The sequence below is a fragment of the Tenrec ecaudatus genome, chromosome 10 (assembly GCF_050624435.1).
Source record: "Tenrec ecaudatus isolate mTenEca1 chromosome 10, mTenEca1.hap1, whole genome shotgun sequence".
In the NCBI taxonomy this organism is placed as follows: Eukaryota; Metazoa; Chordata; class Mammalia; order Afrosoricida; family Tenrecidae; genus Tenrec; species Tenrec ecaudatus.
The window spans coordinates 143,468,620-143,487,100 of NC_134539.1; the positions used below are offsets into that span (position 1 = coordinate 143,468,620).

The 18,481-nt window shown below is 46.4% G+C and overlaps 1 protein-coding gene across 1 annotated transcript in view; it reads right to left on the reverse strand.

Annotated features, from left to right (window-relative positions):
- TEX2 (testis expressed 2) overlaps positions 1–18,481 on the reverse strand; it is a 110,731-nt gene that overhangs the window by 48,300 nt on the left and 43,950 nt on the right. The window contains exon 2 of the mRNA XM_075562078.1: positions 2,363–4,010. Coding sequence (XP_075418193.1) covers positions 2,363–3,985 — 1,623 coding nt within the window. The 5' untranslated portion in view covers positions 3,986–4,010. The remainder of the gene's footprint in view (positions 1–2,362; positions 4,011–18,481) is intronic.

Sequence of the window (18,481 nt, forward strand, 5' to 3'; positions counted from 1 at the left end):
TAAAACCAGATCAGCGTGTGTGTGAGCACTGTGGCCGCATGCTCACACACACAGAGCTGTTAAGACAGACCTGAAGACTAGGAGATACACCAAATCACTGGCTCTCACAGTGACTGCCTACGTGCATGATAATGAATTCCACCACCACTACCCTCCACGCCCCCCTTTGGGTTTTCTGTGCTAAGCAGTGACCATGCATTTGTTTTGAATCAGGGAAGAATAAGGGCATTCCCCCCCCCCCACACACACATAGTTCTTTTGGACCCTAATAAAGTTTTGGTTTTTTTTCAAACAATAAAGAGACCGTGTTTTCTTTTAGAGCATCCTCATTTAACCAGAGGTGGCTATTAATGTAGTAGAGGTATCAAGTCAAGTTTAAACTTGCCAAGCTAAGCGTTGAAATCAATAACTGCTTCAGGTAAGTCAAAATCTCCCTCTTGTTCATTTTCTGAAATGTTAAGTGCTGCTCCAGACAGGCTTGGTTATGAACTTTCCAGAGGGGTTTGGTTGTCATGGAAAAGCAGGAAGAGGCCATCCCAGCACTCAACTTCAGCATCACACCTTAGCTGTCAAGAAACCTTGGACAGACCGATGACAAGGATCTACATACAACGCCCCCACCCCCACCCCCGCCGGGGGACGGACAACAGAAAAGTGGGTGAAGGGAGATGTCGGACAGTGTAAGACATGACAAAATAATAATAATTTATAAATTATCAAGGATTCACGGGCAGGGAGGGAGGGGAGAAACGAGGAGCTGATACCAAGGGCTCAAGTAGAAGGAAAATGTTTTGAGAATGATGATGGCAACAAATGTACAAATGTGTTTGATACAATGGATGCATGTATAGATTGTGATAAGAGTCGTATGAGCCCCCAATAAAATGATTTAAAAAAAAAAGATCTGTATGAGCCCCCAATAAAATGATAAATAAAATTAAAAAGAAACCATGAACAGACACATGACCACCTCTCCAAGCCTGAGTCTCCTCATCGGTTGAAAGCGCTCAACCCATATGGGTGATTAAGAAGGTTGAATTAAATTATTTTTATAAAATGGTGGCCTCTAAACATTTCTGATTCCACATCCTCTCTATGGAAATCAGATAGGTATAATAATGTATGCATGTGCATGAACTATATAAGCATATTTTAACCTAGACTTTTTTTAAAAGAAGAAAACCATTTGCTCATTGAATAAGCATTAAACTAGAATGTGATAAACATTACAGTTAAGCCGCTACAGAGATGACCAAGTCAAAGAGAAGTTGCACATTTCATGCACAGTCACACAGGTATAACCCATTGCTTCCCAGCTGAGCAGCAACAAAAACCACGACTGGCTATTGCACCCATTCTGGCTCAGGGTGACTGTATTTGTCTCGCAGTAGAACTGTGCAAATCCAAAACTTTTATAGAATATGAAAATAATAAAGATAAATTAAATATAACATAAGCATTTTCTTCCTGCACCTGATGGACCATGGGCACCCAAGCCTGACACTGAATCCGAAGCCAAGGCAAAGAAAGAGTCATGAGGGAGGGAGGTAGGGAGGGAAGGAGGGGAGGAGGCCTAGACACCCAACTGATGGGCACTGAAAAATGACAGCTCGTCCCACCGCCCACAGTACCGAGGAGAGAGAGGAGGGCCAACAGGGGCCAACACTGACAAGAATTTGCCTCTGTGCCCTCCCCTCCTTCCCTTCTGGTCTCAGGCACTTTCAGGGGTAATCCCTCCTTCCCCAAGGTCTCCAGAATACTTAACTTTAAATGGCTCAGTTGTAATGACCTCAAACATCAAAACCAAACTCAATGCCATCAAGTCGATTCTGACTCATAACGACCCTGTAGGGCAGGGTAGAACTGCCCCCCGTGGATTTCTGAGACAGTAACTCTTTAAGGGTGTAGAAAGTCCCGTCTTTCTCCCGAGGAGCAGGTAGTGGTTTTGAACTGCTGAGCTGGTGGCTAGCAGCTCAACACGTAAGCATTACACCATCAGGGCTTCATTATAATATCCTCAGCAAGGAGCAAACACCTGACTAGCTGAGAGGGAGGATGAACTAATTCTGGATGTAAATGCTGCTCTCCAGAACCATGGAGGTCCCTGAACTGGCGAAACGAGCCAGAATGAGGTTTGACCAGCTAAGTCTCTCGGGTGCTGGAAGAATGAGGAGATCCCCAGAGATTTTTTTACACACACACACACGCACGCAGGCACACACACACACACACACACACACACACACACACACACACACCATACCACAACCCCCCTCTCTGCTTGAGCAAAACCATGTTACAATTCAGGAGCCTGAGTAAGATGAAGCTAGGTCTCACACAAGCTGCCCGGGAGAGGGCTTACCTTGACCATCTCCGGTTCTTTGACGTCCAGCGAGCGTGCGTTCCGATGGTGTTCGTGTTTGTGTAACCTGTGATGTTTATGAGCACTTGGTGGTGTAAAAAACCAAATCAGGCAAACTGCAGTCATGAATCCCAGGCCAATGCCCAGGAAGAGTCCACTCATGTACTGGGGGAGGGGGAGGATGAGGTACGCGTAGACACACATGATAAAGAAGCCCAGGGTCTTCACAGGCAATTCCTGATGCCGCTCGGCCGAGTCCAGCTCACTGTCGCTGTCGAGAGCCAAGGCATTGTCCACAAGCACATCGGGCTTGAGAGGGACGTCTGGGGGCTTGTCGCCTTTACTCTCCCCCTCGGCTTCCAAGTCAAAGTCCTCTGTGTACAGCTCACAAAACTCGTCGTCTTCTTTGCTCACCAAGGCAGACAAGGAACATTTCTCCAGAACCAGAGAGCCGGTCTTCAGGCCAAAGTCCTTGAAGCTGCTGCCAACCTGGGAGCTCTTCGGTTCGGCCTCGCGTGGGGGCTCCTCGGCCGACTTGGGGTGGTCACTTCTGGCGACGTTGGGATCGCTTCCGGAGCAGTCCCCCTCGGAGTCACACTCCTCTTCCTTGATGCTGTAGCTGTTGCTTTCCAAGTGCCCGTTCAAGCTGGACAGGTTGGAGAGCTCTGAAGCACTTGAAGATAAGGCTTTGGGGCGGTGGCTGCCGCTCTCCTCCCCTATGATTTTACTGAGGAGCTGAAAAGGCTCGTAGATGACCTCTGAAAGGCGTCGTTTCGTGTCTTCAATTTTAGCCTCCATTTCGGGCACTTTAAAAAAGGAGCGGGTCTCCGAGGGGGATGTCAGCGGGGAGGAAGGGGCGGTTTTGGAATCCCCACCTGTGTTTCGTGGCTGTGTGAACTGCTTGAACAAGTGCAAGTTCAGTTTGGAGTCAGGGGGCTTATAGGACACGGTCTCCGACTCCTGCCTGGAAGTGTCAGTGGACAGAGACTTAACCAACGTCTTCATCAGGTGCCTGTGCCTTGGCGGGTGGGGGGGTTCTTTTGGCTCCACCTCTGTTGACAGGGACTTCCCAAGGCTCAGGAAGGGCTTTGCACTGGCAAGGGTGGACGACGAGGCACTGGAGGACAGCACAGGAGACTTGGAAGGAGAGGACAGCGGGGAGGAGGAACTGGTTTTCTGCTCAGAGAGGGAGGACACACTGGGAGAGCTAGCTAAGGGGCCTGACGAAGACGACCCCGGGGACAGAGCCACTGGCACTGTCCTTAATACTTGGGCTGCTGGAGGAGGGGACGCCAGCAGCTTGACAGTGTTCTCAGAGACGGGTAGAACGGCTGGGGGCTGGGCCACCAGCAGCCCATCGGCCAGGGTGGGCGAGGCGGCAGGGCCATGGCCAAGATAGAGGTCTTCCTTGGCCTCGAGCCCTGTTACGATGCTTTGGTTGTCCAGCCCGTCCCCCAGGTACTCCCTCAGCTCCTCCTCCTCTTCCTCCTCCTCCTCCCCGGATACTGAGAAGTGGATGGCGATGGTGTCTCGGGACAGCGACCTCTGCACGTGCACTTTGGGGGCTGACGGTTTTGGCATGTCAGTGGTTTTTGCAGCATGGCTACCATTCGGACTGGTCATTGCCGGCTTCACAAGGGCTCAGGCTCTGCGAAAAGAGTGAGAAAAGGGGAGGTCAGAGAGCGGTTTCTCCGGAGTATATGCTGCATGTGCCAATACAGGTGCCTGGGAAGCTCCGTTTGAAATGGTGATTTTGCTGTTACTTAGCAGATGCCCACTGCTTTTCAGTTTAATTTTCACTAGATAAAGTCGTTGGGCAGTTTCTTTTATGAGCCAACTCCAAGCCAGTATCATATATGCCAGACAATCTGCCTCACTTCACAACACCTCAGCAATTGTTCCCTCCCCTTTAACGGGTTGGGCCGATCAATAAGTTCTAGACCTCAAGGCTTCCCACACCTGCCTGGCAGATGCGACACGCAGCACTGGTTCTGAAGGTGACAGGCAGAACCTGGTGATTCGGAGGCTCTTGGAACAACGAACTCACCAGTGGTTTGCTAGCTATAAAAAGCTAGCGCAGGAGGGCATACTGTTTCCACTGCAATTTTCCCAGCAATTCTAACAATTATTTGGCTTGCACCTCCCTGTAACACTCACTCTTGCCATTACAAATAAGCAGTACTGTAGCCCAAATCTAAAAAGAAGAATCTGGCAACCGGTGAAACGGTCGTGGGAACCCCATGGCCAGAGGGGCTAAGCAGCATGAAGACAGGACGTGCATTCTGAGGTGCCAGGATACAGCAAATGTATTTGAAATGGGATCCAAGATCCCATCGATACCCTACACCGAGAACTAGAGGCCAAGGAGACAGGGAAGCCACTTCCACACTTCAGAGAGCAAAGCAAGGCTGCAAGCCTGCGGTCTCTCTCACTAGTCCCTCGAGACCCATCTCCTGGGCACCAGGCAGGACAGGCCCTACCAGGTGGAAAGAGACCCAGGCAAAAGAAAGGAGCGCATAGGGTGGGCATCAGGCGCTCTGAGGCCGGTGTGGGAGGTAGCGGCAGGCTCGTTTTCTTGACAGAGGGTATGCTGTGGTACAGTGAGTGTGGCTAGGAGGGGACCTGAGCAGGGGAGGGAGCCTGGTAGGCGTAGCCACAGGGTCTAGTCTCTACCTCCAGACCCCAGGGTAGGTGCTGGGGAGCCAGCGCGGTGGGGAGGGGAGGGGCTCTGAGAAAGCTAGAAAAGCCGGCCTTGGACCTGGAGCTAGCTAGCCAGAGCTTCTGGTATCAGCTCCTTTCCCAGCTAACCAGACCACTGCGTCTCTGGGTCTCAGTATCTTCATGGGTACGTCCCCCTTCCAAAACTAAGACCTTCCATGTGTGGGCTGACAGAAGGTTGTCTATAGCCCAACAAAAGATAGTTGCAAATATTCTACCACAGAAAGTAAACATTATGCTACTCATTTCTGTAATTTGAAGCGCTCTTACATGCAAATCTTATGACAGGCATTCATGATCCAAATGCTGGCAACTGATACCACCAACAGGAGAAAATGTAAACCCACACACAGTGGGGCACAGTAGTCCTGGATCACCCCACACAGGGCAAACACACCCTCCTGCAATGAGGACAAGAGTTAAAGGCCCAGGGCCCAGCAACACAGAGAGAGCTGAAGCGACACGTGGCCAGGATGGCTATTTGACAGACTACTTTCATCACGGTGTGCCAGTAGTTCTGCCCACACTCGCCCCTGCCGTCTCTACCCCAACTGGATCCAGGAAACAGGCACAGTCTCTACGAGGCTGATGAAGTCATCTCCATCCAGGAGCTAGTGACAAGCTCAACAGGCAGTGCCCTGGGTTCAGAACAATCCCCTGTGGTCTGTACACCAACAGGTTTGTACATGGAGTGAGAAGACAAGCGCCGTGAGTGACCTGTGTTTCTCATCTAACCCATCTAGCTTGTCAGGGATCATTTAAGAAGAAAATTGTAGGGGTAATTCAAAAAGAAAGATGGGAACTGGATGATTCTCAGCAGGCTGACGAGGAAACTTTATTTACATTGCCTTAATAACACAAAGGATGGTGTCCAGGCTCTGCTGCTCGGAGGCTGCTCCACCAGGGTAGCGGTGACCACAAGTGAAGGTGACGGGCCACAGGCTCACACACCGAGAGCTCTGGGGGAGCCAGTCCACTGGGCTCCACAGGGAAAAGTCTGGCCAGGGCCAAGGCCAACAGGTGAACTGGGGTGAATCCTGATTACTAGGCAGGGCCCCGGGGAGCACAGTGAGGGCACCTGTTTGCCCAATTCTCCTCCATAAAGCCAAGGCCTGGCTTGCTCCTTTAAAGGAACCTTTGCTGAACCTTCAGTATTGAACTGCTAACCACAAGATGTGAGGTTCAAACCCACCAGCCGTTTTTCAGGAGGAAAATGAGACTACTCTCAGGAGATTTACAAAGCCTCAGAAGCCCAATAAAGGATCATGTGAGTCAAGCAGCGTTCGATTTCTAACCAGATTCTCTCAAGGCTGGGGCTGAGGCACTGCAGTCTGACCACACAGAGTCTCACAGTCATCCCTCCAAGATCCACAGTGATTGAAGCCCATGCCCTGTCACTGGCTTCTAACTGAACCATGCTACACCTTAAATACAACGGCATCTCTGAGCCTGTTTGCTCGTCTGCACAGTGAGGGGATCAGACACAGGCTGCTTCTGCCTCCAACACTGCTAGCTAACTGAGTGTACTAGACCCAGAGCCTGTGGTTGGAGTCCTAAACATCCCCGGGCCCCCTTCAAATGGTCACTCTCTCCTCTCCCCCTAGGGACCACACTCCCTGTCTCCTCAAGGTTGGCCACACCCTGCACACCAGGAAGATCACATGGTTTTCCCAAAGCCATAGCACTGATGGGATGGAGGTGAGGAAGGCGAGACCGTTAAGACATGGAGTTTCTCTCCCACCAGAGCAAGCTGCGTCCTCACACGTGTCACCTTTCCAGCAAGGAAAACAAGACAGATGCAACGGAAACAAAAGATGGCAGAATAAAAATTTCAGAACATGGGCGTATCATGCACTGACTACAAAAACAAGCATGCATAGTAGCTTCAAGGTAAGTTTCCAATCTGCAGGGAGAGTTAGTTATCAGAACAGGAGGTACCCGCAGTCTGGGCTGGAACTCAGACATGCTTGAACTAGAAGTCTGGCCATTGGAGCAGCGGTGGAAAGGAAGGAAACATCAGGGCCAGAGCACCCCAAGGAGAAGCCCAGGGGAGGTCAGCCAGTGTGCTGGGTGGACTAATGAAGCCCCACTCTACCTGACACTGGGACTTGGCAGATGTGGTTAAAGGTCTTGACATGGGGAAGTTATTTGGATTAACTGGGTGAGCCCAATGCAATCACAGGGGTGGCTCAAAGATCAGAGCGAGAGGCAGAAGTGTCAGAGGAGGTGATTCACTGGTAGAGGCGGAAGGGGCCATGAGCTAAGACCTGGATTCCCTGTGCTTCCAGTTCCTATCTGTACCAGTGTATATCCTCTGGTCTATCCAGACTTGCAAAGTAGAATTGGGATCATGATTGTTGGGGGGTGGGGTAAGGGGAAGCATTTATGAACTAGAGGAAAGTTGTATTTTTCATCATTACTACATCGCACCCTGACTGGCTCATCTCCTCCCCGAGACCCTTCTGTAAGGGGATGTCCAGTGGCCTACAAATGGGCTTTGGGTCTCCACTCCGCATTCCCACCCCCCTCGTTCACTATGAGAAGATTTTTTGTTCTGATGATGCCTGATACCTGATCCCTTCGACATCTCGTGATCACACAAGCTGGTGTGCTTCTTCTATGTGGGCTTTGTTGCTTCTGAGCTAGATGGCTGCTTGTTTACCTCCAAGTCTTTAAGACCCCAGACATTACATCTTTTGATAGCCGGACACCATCAGCTTTCTTCGCCACATTTGCTTATGCACCCATTTGTCTTCAGTGATTGCATCATGAAGGTGAGCACACAATGATATGATTTTTTGTTCTTTGATGCCTGATAACTGATCCCTTCGGCTCCTCATGATCACACAAGCTGATGTGCTTCTTCCATGTGGGTTTTGTTGCTTCCGAGCTAGATGGCCACTTGTTTACTTTCAAGCCTTAAGACCCCAGATCTTTGGATAGCTTTCTTCATCACATTTACCTATTTACCCGCTTTGTCTTTAGTGGTTGTATCCAAAAGGTGAGCATCATAGAATGCCAATTTAATAGAAAAAAGTATTCTTGCATTGAGGGAGTACTTCAGTGGAGGCTCAATGTCCTTCTGCTACCTTAATACTAAACCTAAAAATATATGCACATAGATATGTTTCCCATCCCCATATATAAATATATTTGCATATGTACAATCCTTTATCTAGACCGCTATAAATGCCCTTTGCCTCCTAGCTCTTTCCTCTATTTCCTTTGACTTTCCTCTTTTTCGGATCTGGCGCAATTCCCACACTGTGTCTCCGGTGTTGTCCCCTGTGGGGCTATGGGTCAATGAGGGATGTCATGTCTCATCTTTTTAAATTTTTTTTCTCTTAATTAATTTTTTCTTTTAGGGTCATTGGTTTCCTTTTTTGTTGTCATCACTGTGCTCTCATTTGTCACCTGTCTTACTATGCCTCCATTTTTGGAGCATATTATTATCTCTACAGATCTATCTAGATAAGATAAGCTGGATGAATAGTCTGGAGGAGAAAACAACGGGACCAATGGTTCCGGGGGGGACATGGAAGAGGGGGAGGTGAGGGTAAGGAGGTGGTGTTGACCAACCCAGAGACAGGGGAACAAGTGATCCAAAATTAGTGGCAATGAGGGTGTGAGAGGCCTGGTAGGGATTCAGCAAGGGCAATGTAACCGAGAGAAATTACTGAAACCCAAATGAAGGCTGAGCATGATAGTGGGACAAGGGGAAAGCGAAAGGAAATAGAGGAAAGAACTAGGTGACAAAGGGTATTTATAGAGGTCTAAATACAGGCATGTACAAATGTAAATATATTTATATAGGATAGTGGGGAAATATATCTACATGCATAAATTTATAGGTTTCGTATTAAGGCAGCAGATGGACATTGGGCCCCCACTCAAGTACTTACTCAATGTAAGAACACGTTGTTCTATTAAATTGGCATTCCATGATGCACACCTTCCGGACACAATCGCTGAAGACAAATGTGTGCATAAGCAAATGTGCTGAAGAAAGCTGATGGTGCCCGGCTATCAAAAGATAGAGCGTCTTGGGTCTTAAGGTTTGAAGATAAACAAGCGGCCATCTAGCTCAGACGCAACAAAGCCCACATGGAAGAAGCACACCAGCCTGTGTGACCACGAGCTGTCGAAGGGACCAGGTATCGAGCATCAAAGAACAAAAAATCATATCACTGTAAATGTGGGTGAGTACAGAGTGGAAACTCAAAGCCCATCGGTAGCCGACTGGACACCCCCTCACTGAAGGGTTGTGGGGAGGAGATGAGCCAGTCAGGGTGCAGGGTAGCAACGATTAAACATATAACTTTCCTCTAGTTCTTAAATGCTTCCTCCCCGCCACTATCATGATACCAATTCTACCTTACAAATCTGGATAGACCAGAAGATGTACATAGGTACAGATAGCAACTGGAAACACAGGGAATCCAGGACAGATGACCCCTTCAGGACCAGTGGTGAGAGTGGTGATGCCTGGAGGGTGGAGGGAATGTGGGGTGGAAAGGGGGAACCGATTACAAGAATCTACGTATAGCCTCCTCCCTGGGGGATGGACAGCAGAAAAGTGGGCGGGGGAGATGTCGGACAGTGTAACATATGACAAAATAATAATTTATGAATTATGAAGGGTTCGTGAGGAAGGGGGAGTGGGAAGGGAGGGGTAAAATGAAGAACCAATATTAAGGGCTCAAGTAGAAGGCAAATGTTTTGAGAATGATGATGGCAACAAATGTACAAATGTGCTTGACACAATGGATGTATCTGGATTGTGATAAGTATTGTATGAGCCCCAATAAAATGATTTAAAAAAAAGAAAATGATAATGGTGGCATATGTGTAAGTGTGCTTCACACAATGGATGAATGTATGGATTGTGATGAGATGTAAGAGCCTTCAATAAACATATTTAATAAAAAAAAATAATAATAAAGGCAGGCCCACACAGAGACAGAGATGCAAGCAAAGAAACACCTGGCTTCTTTTCGAGGATCACATTTTTAACCTTCAAAACTTTAACAGCAAGAAAATATACTACTTATCAGGCCAATTAAAACAACTATTAAAAAGCTCACGTTGTTTCGGTGGTGTTTACACTAAAGAATGCTGGTTAAGGTTCTTAAACAACAGATGTGTTCCCATACCAAATGTTTTCTGAAATTTAACCTTAGTCATGGAAATATTAAAGTATTGAATCTCAAACTGTTCTGCTCATGAGCCTTTCCTTAAATGTTGCCCATAATAACTCCACTAAAGTCGCTGCGCCTCTCATGCTCCTCCTTACAATTGAGAGAAGCTCTAATAAGGCTTTCTCTCCCACCATTTATGTAGGATTCTTGTTTACCCAGCATCTGGGTGGCACAGAAAGTTAAGTACTCAACTACTAGCCATACGGCTATTGGTTTGAACCTACCCACCTCAGGAGCCAGGCCAGGCATTCTGCTTCCCAAAAAGACTGGCGCCTTGGAACCCCTAGAGGGTAGTTTTGCTCCAGACACACACACCGTTGCCATGAAAGGAGAATAAACTCACCAGCAACAAACAACAAAGATGAATTTAGCCAGTCTAAAGCTCAAGGAGCAAATCAATGATAGCCATCTAACCCGAACCCATAATAAGCAAATTGCTCAAACAGGGAGCCAGTAGTCAAATGCCTTCCCATTAAGAACTATCAACCATGGTGGAGTCAGAGTTAGAAAACCAAAACATCAATGGCTTTTATTTTACCCGGAATCACCCAAAAAGGTTACCGTCATTAATCAGACCATGAAAAATCTATCAACAATGTACAGTGAAAAATGAAGTTATTTCAAGACTCGATGGTGGCATTTATTAACTCATAAAGAACCTATGATCTTTTTGCTGTTTTTCGATCTAATAATATTTACTCTTCTGACTGCTGAGTTGAAAGACATGCCAGGGTACCCCATTCTGGGTCTGATGGTCACACCCACAGAAAAAAAGGCCACAGTTCCTTCCAAGTCCCTCACTGATCACCATCTGAACAAACAAAACAGCAAACCCAGTGCTGTCGAGTCCACGGAGCCGCATAGTGACCCTATGGGGCATAGCAGAACTGCCCTGCAGGCCCGAGTATAGGGTGTTCCCAAGCCGTAATCTGACAGAAGCAGGCAGTCACATTCTTCCACTGTGCAGCTGGTAGATCCAAATTGCCAACCTTTCAGTAGCAACCCCACTTCCTTTATCCTTTCTTCCCAATCTGTATACTAGTCTAAATGGAGGGAGGGAAGAAAGGACTTGGACTGCAATTTTAACTAGTCTGCGGGTGGGAAGGTCAAGAATGTACACAGCATCCTGAGAGGCGTGCTGGTTTAGAACAGTGTCCCTGCGGTGTTGTTAGGCGATGGGTTCCCGCCCATCGCGAGCCTCTGTGTCCCTGTGCCATCGTTCTTACGTTTGAGTCCACTGCTGCAGTCACTGGACCACTCCAGCCCATCGACCGTCTTTCTCTTTTTCGCCGTCCCTCCATTTTACCAACCATGATGTTGTCCTTTTCCAGAGACTGGTTTTTCCTGATAAACATGTCCAAAGTGCGAGAGATGAACTTTCACGATCCTTGCCTCTAAGGAACATTCTGCTATGCTTCTTCCAAGACAGATTTGTTGTTCTTTGGGGCACTCCATGGTACTTTCAATATTCTCTGCCAACACCATAATTTAAACACACTGATTTCTCTTTGGTCTTCCGTATTCAATGTCCACCTTTCACATGCAGATGAAGCGATTAAAAATACCATGGCTTGGGTCAAGGTGCACGCAGCTTAGTCCTCAAAGTAACCTCCCAGATTTTCCACACTTTAAAGAGGTCTGTGCAGCAGATGCACCCAGTACGACACGTCTTGTGATCTCTTGACTGCTGCTTCCATTAGCATTGTGAATCCAAGCAAGACAAAGTCCTTGACAACTGCCATCTTTTCTCCTTTAGTCTGTTAAAATTCTCTCCCCCAATGGTCTTATTGGCATATAATTCACATACCATACAATTCAACCATATGAAGAAGAGTTGGTTATACAATCAGTTTGGGAACATTATCTTCATTCTTGTGCTCATCATTATTAGCTCATTTCCCCTACCCTCCCCCTTGCCATGTCCCCAAGGAATCATCAATCTAGTACTATCTCTATGTATTTACCTATCCGGTTTTCATATACAGAAAAACATTAAACAAAAGCTAACAATAACAAAGTAAAACAGATAAAACCTCAATCAAAAAGAAATGTGTATTTCTCCTTCACTTTTTCTAAATTGAAATAGCTTTAAAATGGGTCAAAAGGGAAATCAAATGATATTACATTTTAGCCTAACTACGTCTGTCCCAGTTGACTTTACAATGCTCTCTGCATGATAACAGATCATTGACATCTCTCAACTATGATCAAAAGGGATTCACCAGAGGCTTACTCCATGTATGGAGCCTGTCCATGGGTTTGGGGCTTCCCTGTCATCCATAGCCTTCTGTAAACCAGGCGTGCTCACCAGTTAAGCTGTGATGCCATTCTCTCCTTTAGCTTTGGATTATATTCCTCATGATCCTTGGATCACATAGTCTGGTATGTTTGGCTGTTTGTTTGGAAACAAGTCTGTAAGACCCCAGATTAAAAGTCTTAAGTTTTTGTAAAGTGCAGCCTGTCAGACACTTGCTGTTTCTGAGACAGCCTCTACCTGGACATCTGTAATTGGCACCATCTTCGAGCTTGGGCTGTGGGAATCATTAGTTTTAATTCAAAAATGTCTCTGGCAGAGAGGGGGGAAAAAAACAAGTTCCAGTCTATTGTATAGGATAACTTAACATCTGCATTTTTTTTACAAGAGCTCGTTTTGTTTTAAAAAAATGGGGGTGGTACTTAAAAAGGAGCTGAGGCTTTTTTGTCTTTTTTTTTTTTTTTACTTCAATGCCCCAGAAGGAAATAGTCTGGTCAAAGGCAATCATAGTCAAAGGTCTGATTTACCCTAAAATCTCAAGTACATCTTAATAGCTACCCTTGATTCATTAACATTCAATGAAGCAGCTGAAAACTGCCAGCAGCTACTCTAATCTGTTAATACTCCACCTGGCAAGCAAAATTCAATATTGACATTGCAGATAATGAACTAGTTCTAGCCTGAGTTTCGCCAGCAAGGGAGGGAGGAAAGGAGGAAGCGGGAGAGAGAAAAGGAAAAAGGAAGGGAGGTGGGAGGGGTGGTGGGAAAGAATCAGCAGTAGCAACCAATGCTCCCTTAACCATCAGACACTCTGCCCACCCTTTCCCATGAATAATTAGGTTCCCAGGCCCTTGCCCAGAGACTATTCTACTCCCCAAAGGCCCCAGGGTTTATACCATTCATTAACGATCAGGTCCACCCCCTTGGCCACTGCATGGGCCTTCTACCAGGGAAAAGGGACAAATCCTTGGAAGGAAATGGTGTTCTAAAGTAATAATACAATTAGAATCTGGCTTTGTAGATTTGCTTTATGATTCTATGAATGAAATCTAAATTCAACTTACAAGTAACTCATTCAAAACCAGGTCTTGCCCTAGCACCACCACACAAGGCCAGTGGAGGTTGACACAAGCCAACGGCTTGGCCGGGGAGGTTTCAAGGAAACCAGACAGGAAGCATAATGGCATTCACAGGAGGGCAAGAAAGCAGCAGAGTAAGTAATAAAAGCTCAGGCTGAGTAAGCCCAAATCTGATGGTGCTAAGCAGGAGAGGGTCGGGGAGTAACTTTTGTTTGTTTGGGGACAAGGAGCATTGCAGATTGATTGAGAAAGGCCAGCACATGGAAAGGCCCTGAGGGGGCAGCAAGGCAGTTCCAAAAGAGGGATGCCAACACCCTAGGTTAGCAGCAGCTGGGCAGTAAGGCCGGGGCCTGCCCACCGCCAGGGAGTGCATTCTGACTCACAGCCGTCCTATCCTACCACAGGAGAGAAGAACTGCCCCAGAGGGTGTCCAAGTCTGTAATCTTTCGCCAGAGGAACAGCTGCTGGGTTTGAGCTGTCAACTTTTCAGTTAGTGGGCTAGCACCAGGGCTCCTTTCGAGGTTGGGGTCCAGGAATAAGTTGTACAAAACCTTTAAATTTAGATTTGAAACTTGGGAAACAGAGTCACTGTAGCAGGTTATTAAAAATTTTGAAAACTGGGAGGTAGACATTTTTCTTCAATTGACTGAGTACCTGGAACCTGTAAGAATGAGCCTGTGGAGCAAAAAGGCCGGAGGGAGGATGAGAAGAGGTCAGTGGGTGCCCCCATCTCAAAATGACAAGACGCACTTCCAAGAACGCATGAAAGGATAAATGATGTTCCCTACAGATTTCATTTTTATTTACGATTATTTCCAAATTACGAAAGAAAAAGAGGAGCCCTCATCATTGTTTGCTGTGGGCCTCTCCTCTGTTATCACTCTCACTCTCCTACATGAAGGAGCCTAGTGGTGTACTGGCTACGCGTTGCGCTGAGATCTGTAGGGCTGGCAGCTGGAAACCGTGAGCAGCTCCTCGGGAGGAAGACTGGGCCTAAAGTTATCATCTCAGAGACCCACAGGGATCACTATGAGTCAGCAATGACTCTGTGGCAGTGAGTTCGCTTTCCCCCCAACTACACCGTGCTGTCAGTCAATAAGTATCAAACACAGTAACAGGTGGTTACTAAAAGTCAAAGTTTTATCCTTCCTTGAATTTTTAAATTTCCTTTTGAAAGAATATTAAACTTAAAGGAAGCCACGAAAGCCTACCAACCAACCCACTGCCATCGAGTCAATTCTGAGTCTACGTAAGGTTTCCTCATCTATCAGTCTTTACGAGGCAATCTCTCCTATGAGCCATTTAAATTTGTTCTAGTTTTTAAGTTTCTGTTTTCTTTTCAATTGAGGTTTTTTATCTGTTGTACTTTGTTATTGTTGTTAGTTTTTGCTTTTTTGTTTGGAATATTTTTCTGTATGTGAAATCCAGGATAGTTCAAGTTATACAGACAGTAACCAGACTGATGGTTCCTTGGGGCAAGGCAGGGGAGGGGGGAATGGGGAGCTCATAATGAGGGGTACAAGAATGAAGAAAATGTTCTAAAACTGATTGTGGTGATGATTGTACAGCTCTTCTTGATGGGATTGAACTGTTTAATTGCATGAAATGTGAATTATATCTCAATAAAACTGTTGGGGAGGAAAAAAAATCTTCACAAGAGCAGCAGCCTCATAGTACTGCCTCAGAGCAGCTGGTGGGTTTTAACCATCCACCTTGAAGTTAGTAGTCCAACACCTAATTCACAATGCCACCTGGGCTCCTTGAGAGGTCCCATGCTGGTAAACAGTCATTCGTGATGCCAGGAATTTAATAAAATCAAACAAATTCCAGGCAATAAAGAAATTAGGTGGTAACCTCAAACCTGAAAGAAAAAAGCACTTTAACTGGCAGAGAAAAACTTCCCTTTAGAAGGGACTATACAAGGGGGTACCCTCGAAAAAAAGACTCCCCCCAGCTATGTTTTTGTTTTTTACAAAACTGTATTACCTTCCAAGTACTCTCCATTATACTTAATACATTTGTCAATTCTTGGAAACACTTTTCAAACTCAACTGTTTGGATGGCTGACAGCACCTTCCTCCTTTTTCCCTTCACCTCTCTTCTATGTTATCAAATTAATGTCTGTGGTAGTTACATACTCTGTTGTCAATTTGAGACTCAAGAGCGAAGGGGTGAAGTGTAGCCTGCCCATCAAGTCCCTGTTTGAGGACCTTATTTGGAAGCACTAGGAGATAATAGCTCGTTGGAGGCGGGACACATGCTCACTCTGCAAGACATACTTGCTAAGAAGCCACACGCAGCAACCCTGATACAGCCAGAGCCCTGGGAGCTGAAGGAGCCACGCGGTCAGAGTAACCAGCCTCTGACAATCGTGGGGGGTCCATAGGCACAACTGTACGGCTATAATAGATAAAGATCATAGGAAAGTCATAGAAGGTAGGAAAGAAAGTAAAATAAAGGAGTCAGGCACATTTTATGGTAGCGTGCTCATCTCAGCCCCTATTGGTGGTCCACGTGGTGGTGGGAGACGAGAGGAGAATATATTTCTTTTTTTTTTTTTTTTTGAGAATATATTTCTAACCAAGGCTTATATATATTTAGGGGAGGGCAAGCCCCACTGATTACAGGTAACCACATACATCCCAGGAAGGAGCTGTACCATAGGCAACACAGCAATGGAAGGGGACGATCTAGGCATGTACACGCAATAAGAAGAGGAGGGATTAGGGGTGCACAAGTGACAAAATGGGGGGACCCTAGACTCAAGACGGCAGACTAACCTTGGCCCTTCTTGAGTTGGCTTGACCTATTCTGAGCTCTCCTTCCGGAAAGCAATCCAGGATCCTTATCAGTAGGGAGTGAGTCCCCTCTATGGTGGGACAGACACTAGAGTCTGATTGCTCTATATGGGTGAATGCCCTCAGGGACAATACCTAGGAAGCAGGTGACAACCTGGAGGAAAACCTTTCTAGATGCCACACATGTGGAGACCCACGCCAGCACTGAGAGGCTTCTACCACCACTGGCCTGCGATCTTCCTGCATTCGGAATCATTGCATGGCTGCATGAGTCTGAAGACTTTATAGATTGGTATCAGACATATGGGCTAATATCACACTTATGGACTTGATCTGGACTAGCTGGGGTGTTTTCTCAATATTCAATTGCTCTTGTATATAAAGCTCTTTTTTTTATACACATAGGAGTGTCTATGAATTTGTTTCTCTGGTCTGGCCAGACTAACACACTGTCCTTTCATGCTCCTCTTCATTTGTGGACACAAACAGAAGTCTCAGAGAGTGAGGTAGGTGAACAAAGTGTGGGGGGCAAGAGAGGCATACTGTTTTTTGCCAAAAACGGGTGCATTGAAATGGCTGCATGAGAAGGTATACACATTGTCATGGTGGCAAAACCAGTCCCATCTGCCACAAATCAGGCCTTTTTTGTCGCAAACTGCTATGTAATCTGTTCAGAGCCTCTAAATAAAGCTTGATTAAACAGTCTGACCAGGTGGAAAGAACTCCGAATGCACTATGAGTGGCCATTTTTGTCTGTTCAGGAAGTTGACAGATGTCTAGAATGAGGTTTGTAATCAATCAACATTTCACCTTTTTAAAAAATTATTATTAAATCATTTTCTTGGGGGCTCATATAACTCTTATCACAATCCATACATACATCAATTGTGTAAAACACATTAATTCTCAAAACATTTGCTTCCACTTAAGCCCTTGGCATCAACTCCTAATTTCCCCCCTTATTTGAAATGAAAAAACCACTCATACACTTGAGTTTTCCCCATAGTGCTGTCCTTGTAAGCTGTGGCATTTTTCCCTGGGGCAGGAAACAACATTTCACAGCCCTACTCTGTTCTCGTAAATTGGCCATCACAACACACGAGGTTCGAGAGAAACGGCTTTTACAAAGGAAGCTCATAGTGACCAGAGAGAACCGGCTTTTACAAAGGAAGCTCATAGTGACCAGAGAGAACCGTCCCAGGTGATGCCACAGGGTGCACTGACTCAGATCAGGGGAAAGGGTCCTGCTACAAACGCCCCGCTCCACCCAGTGCAAGTCTGGTTTTTGGAATTCTTCGTACAGGCTTTCTCAAAGGTCAACTTTAAGAAAGTATCCTCCATAGATACTCTCCAAGTGCATGAACAGGAAATTCACCCCGCACTTCAAAAAAAGGCCAATGTACAGAGTTCCATCTTATAAAAAGGGAAACTAAGTCAATGAAACCCTTTCTGTCAGTACGGACATATAGTTGCCAGGAGAAGGGAGCAATTTGCTGGCTCCTGCCACCACCAACTCCCCTCACCCCCTTTACCCACAGGAACACTGAGGCACACAAAGATGACAGAGTCTTCTTATAAAATGAGGGCCACAGTATACATACAGATGGTCACAGTGTGTGCTTTTAACATGATGACATGATCTGGCATGTATCAGCGAGAGCTCCGGCTTCCAGCTCTGCCACCTTAGTAACAGTCGGACTTCAAGTAAATCATTTGTCCAACCCAACTCAGTTTCTCCATCTGTAAAATGGAAATGGCAAACCAAAACCAAAACAAACCGAAGCAAACTCAGTTACCGAGTCCATTCTAATCCATAGCAGTGCTAAAGGACAGAGCACAATGGCTGCTGGAGTAGAGCGCCTCATAGCTTTCTCCCACAGAAAGGCTGACCATCTACTTGCCTTTCAAAGAGTACTTACAAACTGCTGGCATTTTCAAAATGCTTACTTGTGGCTTAGTAGCCCAACATGTAACAAACTCAAATAATCAACTCAGCCCGGGCGTCAATGCTGACTCAGAGCGAACCCCCATGGGAGTTCCAGAGACTGTGCTTATGGGAGCACAAAGCCCAA